Source organism: Chaetodon auriga, chromosome 18 (assembly GCF_051107435.1).
Source record: "Chaetodon auriga isolate fChaAug3 chromosome 18, fChaAug3.hap1, whole genome shotgun sequence".
NCBI lineage: Eukaryota > Metazoa > Chordata > Actinopteri > Chaetodontiformes > Chaetodontidae > Chaetodon > Chaetodon auriga.
The window spans coordinates 2,270,001-2,279,445 of record NC_135091.1 but is presented as its reverse complement, the minus strand read 5'-3'; the positions used below and the strand labels follow the sequence as shown (position 1 = coordinate 2,279,445).

The 9,445-nt window shown below is 46.8% G+C and overlaps 2 protein-coding genes across 7 annotated transcripts in view; both read right to left on the bottom strand.

Moving 5' to 3' along the window:
* Nucleotides 1-41: 41 nt before the first annotated feature.
* On the bottom strand, nt 42-6,754 carry angel2 (angel homolog 2 (Drosophila)). Of its 6 annotated transcripts, none has more exons than XM_076756130.1 (9): nt 6,526-6,754; nt 4,027-4,976; nt 3,558-3,775; nt 3,173-3,242; nt 2,510-2,940; nt 2,215-2,350; nt 1,947-2,010; nt 1,696-1,826; nt 42-1,362 (listed from the first exon to the last, which is right to left on the bottom strand). In XM_076756130.1, the coding sequence occupies exons 2-9, from the start codon at nt 4,967-4,969 to the stop codon at nt 1,199-1,201; spliced, it is 2,157 nt and encodes a 718-aa protein (XP_076612245.1). In that variant the 5' UTR covers nt 4,970-4,976; nt 6,526-6,754; the 3' UTR covers nt 42-1,198. The 6 variants fall into 6 exon arrangements, with proteins under 6 accessions (XP_076612245.1, XP_076612243.1, XP_076612244.1 ...); XM_076756128.1 differs by lacking the exon at nt 6,526-6,754 and adding an exon at nt 5,595-5,738; XM_076756129.1 differs by lacking the exon at nt 6,526-6,754 and adding an exon at nt 5,595-5,720 and having other exon boundaries at nt 1,947-2,007.
* Nucleotides 6,755-7,806: 1,052 nt separating this feature from the next.
* The window catches only part of galnt14 (UDP-N-acetyl-alpha-D-galactosamine:polypeptide N-acetylgalactosaminyltransferase 14 (GalNAc-T14)), a 120,523-nt gene continuing 118,884 nt past the window's right edge, over nt 7,807-9,445 (bottom strand). Inside the window, exon 15 of the mRNA XM_076756124.1 lies at nt 7,807-9,419. Within this exon, the coding sequence (XP_076612239.1) occupies nt 9,261-9,419 (159 nt within the window). The 3' untranslated portion in view covers nt 7,807-9,260. The remainder of the gene's footprint in view (nt 9,420-9,445) is intronic.

Sequence of the window (9,445 nt, the reverse complement as noted above, 5' to 3'; positions counted from 1 at the left end):
GCAGCACGTTATCAGATGACATAAACACTGATGACAACAAGTAAAAACACCAAATCCTTTATTTACAGTCAATATAAACGAACAGTCTCCGTCCAAAGTGTTAGAAAAATAGATCCAGTCCTTGTTCTCTGCTGATGATCAATACGTCTGAAACCGTAGCAAAACGTCCAGGAGGGCACGTGAAGACCGCGACTGACGGCAAACCGTCAAAATGAAACTTTTATTTTTACCATAAATAACGGAGGAGATTTCCCTTCATGTTTAACATCTTTACATTGACAGACTCAAACTGTTCCAGGAGAAATTTCACGACTTTTTCTTCAACTGTTATTTCATTTTATTCCTCGTCCAAAGCTTAAAAGAGAAAACAAACGTCATTCATGTTAAAATGTTTTGAACTCTGTTCCTCAGTGTACTGATGAGAATGATTGATTCAGGGTTTTTCTGCAGGTCCAAGCTAAAGGTCCGAACTGCTCAGAAACAGTAAAATCAGGCCTCGATCACCGACACAGTTATCAAGTACTCTTCCTCATCAGCAGCATTTTAACTCATAATGTTCATTCTTCAAACACAGATTTAAAATCTGTCACTTCATAGATTCACATCCTGAAACTAAACGGTTTCAGTCCAAGCGAACACTTCAGACTGTGAGTGACGGTGGAGAGGAACGACTGACGTTTGTACAGCTGAAGCTAAAGCTAGGCTAAGCTAAGCTAAGCTAGGCTAAAGCTAAGCTAAGCTAAGCTAAAGCTAACAAGCCTCAGTGCCTCCAGTGTTCAAACTCATCTGAGTGTCGTTTTGACAGCAGGAAGTCTGAATGTTTGACATCATCGTCCTGAAGATGATCCGAAAATTAGACACTCAGCCTGTCAAAACTATTAAAAAATGATTTAAAATTTTCAACAAAAGCTCAAACATCTGGACGTGCTGCATTCAAGTATTCATATTTTTAGTTTGTAAGTTGCTGACGTCACGTTGAGTTTTGATTAAGTGTTTTTAGGATTTTACAGAGTTTTTCAGTTGATCCAGTCTCTTCTTCTGACTTCAGTCTTTGTTCCAGGCAGCTCGTGTGTGCCGTCTGTAACCTGGCTTTGATCATTCAGCCTGTCTGATGGAGTTTAAACACTCCCGTCCTCCCTGAGCTCGCTGTCAGCAGCGGAGGCTGAGAGCTGCTCTGATTGGCTGTCCAACGACCGGGTCAGCGCCGGAAACGGAAGCGAGCGAGAAGAGGGAGGTGATCGGACGGGTGATACCGATTGGGCAGGCCTTTGACTTCCTCCAGCTCCGACTGGCCGACCAACGACAGCCTGCCCAGCAGATGGAGGCCCCGCCCACCAGGAAGTGAAGGAGGTGTGATGGAGTCTTTTAATGGGGGGGAGGGGAGGAGAGGGAAACGAGGGAGGAGAGGGAAGAAGACAGAGGGGAGGAAGGGAATGAAAAGAGGAAAAAAGAAACAAGCAGGTAAGAAGAAAGAAAGACAGAAGAATAAATCTGATAAAACCTGTTGAAAGACTGAACGTGTGTCAGCTTCTTCCTCCTGAGTTTCAGTCAAATATTTTTACTGTTTTAGTTCCGTTAAAGTGTTTAAACGGCTTTAATCACCAGTGAAATGAAAAGAAAAGGTTTGTGGAGGAAGGACAGTGTGGCGCGTGTGTGTGTGTGTGTGTGTGTGTGTGTGTGTGTGTGTGTCAGTACCTGGGGTGTACAGGATGTAATCCACAGTCATGGCTGTGCGGGAGTGACAGGTGGTGATCTCAGGTCTCCCGTCGGGCATCAGGCGGTGCTGATAGGACGACTGCAGCTTCAGGATGTGCTCGATCCTCGCTCTGACAACACACACACACACACACACACACACACACACGCACACGCACACGCTTGAGAATTCAACAACAGCTTCACAACTCTGAGAGGAATGAAGGAAGAGATGGAAAGAGAGATCGTACCTAAAAGCATCAACAGCTTTGGTGGAAAAATCCTCGACAGTCAGATCAGAGATCGCTCCTTCTACTGGGGGGGGGGGGGGTTATTATTACTATTATTATTATTATTATGTAAGAAAACTTTGTCAAATCAAATCTGGTGTTTAAGTTGCAAACAAACCGCAGACACTAAAACAAGTGAAACACGTGAATGTGAACTAAGCATGAACTGACTACTTTTAAAGGACTGAGTGTGAACAGGTTTTGGACTGAGGTCAGTCCAGCTCAGCACCTGTTGGGCTGCTGGGGGGGGACGCAGCGGCGGGTTTCTTCTTGTACTGACACCGATGGTCGATTCCCAAACTGTGAGACCAGATGGGAGACGTGAGGAGACGCTGGCCTCTGGGACTGGCCTCCTGCCCGGACACCTGCGAACACACATGAACATTCGCTGCTCCGCGTCAGTGCCTCACGGTCACAGCGAGGGCCGGGAAAACTGTCAGCCAATGGCAGCAGCCTCACGCCTGTCAGCTGACAAACAAACAACAGCGTTGAACTGTTTCAGCACGAACGCGTGCGACTCTCACCGTGCCGATCTGCAGCCCTCTGTAGTCCAGACAGCCGGTGGTCAGAAAGCTGTACAGCGGACTCCACGGCGTGGAGTTAAAATCCCCACACAGCACAACCGGATTGGTCGACCCGTCCGGGAGGCGGGACAGCCGGCTGATCTCGGCCAGTAGGATCGCCAGCTGTGCCAGCTTGATGTCGCCGCGGCGAGGGTTGTAGAGGAGGTGAGTGTTGGCCACACAGATGACGGTGGAGAGATCTGACTGGCCCACGGCGTCGTTGGGTCGCAGCAGCACAACCAATCCCACGTTGTCCCGGTCGAGGAGGGCGTCGCCAGGGCGGAAAAACTCAACGGGATTGGAGGAAAGGAGCGACAGGCGGGAGGATTTAAAGATGACAGCACAACCGTCTGGTTTGGTTCCTGTTCGCTTCTTGTACTCACAGTGGTAACCTAAAACACACACACACACACACACACACACACACACACACACACACACAGGACAGGAACATACGAATGAATAAAAAAAGGAGAAAACACACAAACACATGTATGAAGTTCATCATGTCACAATAAAAACACATTAACTGCAAAGCTTACAAACATGAAAACACACACATGCACACACACACACACACACACACACACACACACACACACACACACACACACAGAAACACACCTAGTTCCTGCAGTGCTGGTTTGATCTGGTTTTCATAGTGGTCCTGCTGGACTTCTTGCAGACACAGGATCTAGAAGGAGATTTTCCATCAGCTCTTCAGTCTCGATCATTAAAGATGGCCAAAAGTATGTGGACGCCCTGTTCACACATTTCCTGTTTCAACATGCACAAAGAAATGGTTTTTTCCCAGTTCGGTGTGGGAGAACTGGTCTGCACAGAGCCCACCCCTCACCTCTGGGATGAACTGATCCTGCATCCCAGAGAGCAGGTTTTTATTTTTTTAATTTAGAATGGAACAACAAGTGTCCACATACTTTTGACCATACACCGTCCATCATTTTGAATCATGTCTCCCACTGCCTGCTCTGGAGGTCGGTCCACTCACATCAGCGTTGTACTGCTGGATTTCAGCCAGCAGGTTGGGCAGCCGGTGTTCCCAGGGCAGGACGCCGGGGTCGCAGTGTCGGTACAGGTAGGCGTTGTCCTGCAGCAGCTCCTGAGACAGGATGTTGTAGGACATCACTGTGAAGTCAAAAGCTGTGCTGTCTCCTGGTGGCTGGACGCCGGCACTGCAGGCGGATGTCTCCCAGTGTCTCTGAAGACCTGAGCGGGACGAGGGAGGAAGAAGGACAGAGGAAAGAGTTGAGGCCTCAGAGTGGACACTGAGTGTCCAGACTGATGACGTGATATTCCAATCAAATGTGATGTTTATACTCAAGCTTTGACTGTCAGAACATCCTTGAACGCACTTAGAAGAAGAACTTTACAACAAATGTACTTGTTGAAACTAAATATGAACTCTGCTCTGTGAAATAAATCTTAGTTAACGGATTCAATATTGCATTTCAACTTACATTTCAGTGGCTTCAGGTCTTCCTGCTGTCTGACAGGCTGGCAGGTTCCGGGTGGAGGAGGCTGCCTGTTGGCTCCGGCCACCTGCCAGGGGTTTGTGGGGAGACGGGGCTGGGAGAGGAGCCCCGTCCACTGGCCCCCATCGCTCCCTCGGTCCCTTAACGGCCCCCCTGGTCCTTTCGTATTCCTCTCCTCTGCTCCCTTCTCCTTGAACCAGGGGTTGGGTTTCTGCATGGGAACCTTGTCCTGTTCCGGTTTTGACTTTGGGGTTTGAGTCCTCGACCCTGCAGGCTGTGGATCCTTGTTTGCTCCTTGCTGATGTGCGCTCCTCCCTCGATTTGGGGTTTCATCTCGACCGGTGCTGTCTTTCCTTTGTCTCGCTTTGTCCGTAGTTTTAGTCCTTTCTTTGTCTCTGCTGCTTTCCCTGCTGACACCTTTTCCACTGTTCATTCTGTCTCGACCTCCATCTTTGAAGCAGTGGTTTGGTTGGGGGCGACTCTCTGCGCTGGATTCTGGGTGATGGTGCTCCCTTTTGGAGCCTCCATCTTTGCCTCCTGTCACCCCTGCTGTTCCTACTCTGTGTCCTTCCTTTTCTTCGTCGCTCCTCTTCTCCTCTGCGCTCTTCCTCCGTTTGTGAGGAGGCTCTCTGTCTCTGATGGGCCGCTCCATCATGAGGCTGGCAGAGGTGCAGAACAAACGCCAACTACCGCCGCAGTTGATGCTCCGTGGGTGTGACGTCCTACCAGAGAAGACCTGACGGGGGCGGGAGAGTCGAGGAGGCCAGGGGGGAAATCCCCGCAGCGACCACCATGGATGAGGAGCAGGGATGAAATGGGGGAGGTAGAAGGAGGAGGCACTGCTGCTCCTGAAGCCGGCCCTGCAGAGAGGGGGACGGCCACGGGGAAGGAAGGAGGAGCCGGAGGAGCTCAGCTGGCGGAGGAACATGGGGTGGCTGGAGGGAGACAAAGGGAGATATCAGAGTTGATAAACAGAAAGAGGAGTCAGCGTGAGGAGCTGAGACGATTATATGATCAATCTTAAATATATCAGCAACTATTCTGAGGACTGATTAACATTCTTCAAGCACAAACGTGAATCATTACGTGGAAACAGCTTTTCAACTCAGCTTTTATTGTCTGCTAACCTGCCTTTATTAATTATTTGTCTTTCTTTGTAACGTATTAACGCTTTTTCCAGTTGGTGTCACGGCTCCCGACCGAAAACGTAATAAATACTCAAATAATTAGCTAAGTTAGCTGCTAACTAGCCGCTAAGTACAGTTCAACATTTAAAAACCCTCTGAGAACTCTGACCAACATTTAAATTCATATTAAATGTGGATTTCGCTGCATAAATATGGCAGACAACCAAATAACAAACCCTTTCGAAAGATAACGTTAGGTTTTAAATAAATGCTGCTGTTAAAAGCTGAAGCCTAAGTGTTTGTTGTTTTAAAAGCCTCAATCAGTTATCGAATGTTAGCGTTAGCCGTTGTTAGCTTCACTGATATGAACATGACTTAAACATTCATTATCTTTTGAACTTTTCTAGCTGGCTCACGTCAGCTTACTTCTCTCTGACGATCGAATTGACATCGTTTACGTTTCGGTTCGGAAGCTGATACATAAAACGAAATTATTATCAGCAAACATTGTCGATGTTTTAAACCGGCTTGGGTTTTAAATGCATCCAAAACAAGTCGCAGGTATGAGTCATCAGACGTAATGCTTACGTAAAACGTACGCGCCGAGGAAACATGTGATGCCTTCATTTCCCCTGGATAAACGTGGGTTTTCGGCATTTACAGTAAAATAGTGTTTCAGAGTAACGACGCGGGTATTAAACAGGCTGCTTCGACCATTTTGTGATACTTGTGCAACCACGAAGAATAGGAATAACGAGAATTGCAGCTAAGATAAAAACAAATATGATACCAACATTAGTTTACCTGTCCACTGTACTGTCTGCCAGTAACAACAACAACAACAACAACAACAACAACAACAACAACAACAACAACAACAAATCCGGTTCCGCAGTTTTTTCCTTACAGTGAAGTAAAATAAACGTATCCTTTTTCCAGTTTACCTCTTTATCTGTGGGTCGTCATTGAAGCTAGGTGACATTTTTTAAATTCCAACATTTCCTTTAGTACTTAAAAGCAACATTACGGCTCGCCTCCGCTCCTCTCGTTGGAACTTGAAGTCTTTCTGTTCCGTTTCCTCGCATTAGATGTTATGACACGAACCAGCGAGCGGACTACAGCCATGTCGGTACGGCGCGAACTAAGGCCCGACTGGAAACGTCGTTCATGGCTACATATTTTTCATCCAGAGCGTCGAGAAATGTCACGATTTCTTACGTAGCGTTAGTGATAATCAGTTGTGACGACGATTTCCCACAAAATCACGAATTAGATTGAGCTCGTGCACGACGAAGTCTTTTCCCCAGGAGCAGCAGAGAAAGTAATAATGGCGAAAGAAAAAGGTCATTGCACTTACGTAAAGGCGAGCCTCTCCGTGAGGACAACGGTGCCGTGAGGAGCGCGTTGAGGAGACAAGATGTCAGCTCCTGTTTCCTGATTCCATGTAGTTCAAACCCGAAGTGAAGCTGTTTGGAACGGACTGATGATCCGCTGTGTGGTTCGAGAGGAGCGGTGGTCTGAGGGAAGATGGGGGTCCTCTGCAGTCTCTCACTCACTCTCCCTCTCTCCGTGTGTGTGTGTGTGTCAAGCCCCCCTCCCCTTCCTCAGTATATTATGTCCTAATCTGAATTCTCCTTATTTTTTGCCTCTTTGAGTTCATTTTCTTTCTTTGCTGCTGAGATCAGATTATTCTGTTAATCCTCATCCATCCCTATAAAACACTTCTTCACGAGCACAGCAGCACTTACTGAGTTATTTATTACAATTTCTATTGTATTTTATTACCTTTTTATCGCTTTGAGCTGCTGCAACTCCAATTCCCCCGAGGGCTTCTCCCAAAGGGATCAATAAAGTTCAGTCTAATCTAATCTAATCTACATTTGAGTGAGATGTGACTTCCACCATAAGGATCTTGAAGCTGGAGGTTTATTCACCTCTAAGCTGAACAGCACAGAAGAGTTCTCGTATGAAAGCACAAAGCACTGAATCAGCGTCCAGAAACAGCTCTTATCTGCAGCAGTCGTCTCTTTCATTTGGTTCGGAGGTTGGAGATGCTGACTCACTAACATCACTAGTAAAAAATCATTTCGCAGCAGCTGAACTGTGTGACTTCACAGCAGAGCTCAGACCAGTTTTATCAGTGAATCACTTGCATCATGCAGTTCCCTCATGATTAAAGGTTAACCTGACAGTAAAAGCTGATACTAGAAGAAAGTGCATTAACAGCAGCAGCAGCTTTAACAGACTCAGTTTTTCATGTTTTAGGCTTTAAAGCGCTGAGCTGCCCTGCTGTTGAGCCGTGCCGTCCATGAGTAAACTCGCCCTCCACTGCTGCAAAAATAAAAGTGCTCATGCAGAATAATTTATACTGGACTATAATCATTGGATTATAATTAATTCACGCAAAAGCATCAGTGATGCTGCAGCTGGAGCTAATTCCAGACACGTGATACACTGCCGGGAGCTTCATCTATAAAAACACCTCTTCAGCTATTAGTTGATTATATTTTGTATTTAGGAAATGACTGAATTAAGAAACTAATATTGTTAATTAAATGTAGTGGAGTCGAAGCAAAGAGGAGTCGTGAAAAAGGTTATTATATGATATTAAAACGCAAGAAACAAATCAAAATGCATTTTAACTTTTGGTTTATTGATTTCAAATAATGTGTGTGTGTGTGTGTAAACATCACAGCAGCTTCAGTGAAAGAGAAGCAGCCTTTATAAAACCTTTATTCAGGAGCGAAACGATATCAAAGTGATGCAGCCGACGAGCTCAAACAGGAATCAGGAAACAGTTTCTGCTGAATTTGCTTCCATTTGAAAAACTGTGAAATGATGATGGAAGTTCAGAGAAGATAACGTGAACATTTGTAGCGAACTTGAGTTGTTTGGTTTGATCAGTTCGTCCATCAAACAGTGAATCATCAGTTAAAATCTCCTCTGTGAGCAACACCAAGTTCCCAAAGAGCTGAAGGAAGCTGGCGAGCGTCACCAGGGCGACAGAACAGGACAGAGTAAAGCTTTTCCCAGTGAGCTGAACAGGAAAACAAAAACAACCCAAACATGTAGAAAACTCTCATGCACAGCAGCCCCCCCCCCCCCCCCCCCAAGCAGATGAACTGTGCTGTTGCTCCTCATTGTGCCTGTCTGTCTCTTTGTCCACCTGAAGCCCTTTTCTGTCCTCGTCCCTCGTCTTGTCCTCCTCTGTCCTGACGTCTGTCTTTGCTACTTTCTTCTAAAATCTGCCTTTTGTGCTCCCTCCTTTGCGTCTCCTCCGTGCTCCTCATTTCTTCTTCTGCAGCAGGAGGCGTTGAACACGTCAGAGCAGCAGCAGCGTGGACGTCTCTGAAGAGAGGACTCACCTGGACTCACCTGTAAGATCTTTTGGTTCTGTCAGCGATTCACTCTCTTGTGGTGCAAAGCAGTCTGACGGCCCCTAAGTTAAAGCTTAAACTAGAGAAGAAGATTTTTTTTTTTTTTTTTTTCCAGATTTGGGGTTTTACTCTGCGCAGTTATTCAGAGACTCTGATGATCCTGTTTGGTGAAACAGGTCCGAGCTTCATCAGATGGGTTCAAAACACGAGTGAACTGGATTATGAGCCATTTATCAAGTTATTAGCAATGAATCTGGAAATTTAGAGCAAGAAGATACAAAACAGATTGTGTTCATGCTTCAATTCACCTGAAAACAAGACGAAACCAAAAGCAGCCGTCAGTTTCTAAGAGGTTTCACTCTGGAGAGCTGAAAACTGAAAACTCAGCTTGTGCTTGGTTTTAACTCCCAGATTCATCCATCAAAACAGACACTTTCACTGCAAAACACACATTCTCTGAGAAGTTCTGTGCAACTCTGGTCTCGACAGGTCAGGGTCTAAGGTGCACTTGGTTCCAGTCTTCAAACTTCAAGCGTCCACATGTTGAACTGAAAGCAGACGTGTCTGACGCTCCTCTTCTCCTCATGACAGTGACGTGACACGACCTCGACACCGTCCGACCTCCGTCCGAGCAGCCGTCTCTGTCCAGGTCTTTGAGGCTGTGAGGGGGTGACGGGGCAGGTTTTCGGGAGGTGAGAGGTCAGGGGGCTCGGGGTCAGGAGAAGGGGACCTCCCACCTCTGTGTGTACGCACTCAGTTCACAGGGACTGATGACCAGCATCCGAGAGGAGTCCATCCCGTCCAGAGCCATCTCCGAGTCCAGGCAGAACCGGGAGACCAGGTGCTCCAGATGCGTCCCGGACTTCTGCCACCGCTGGAAACGGCAGAAAAACAGAAACA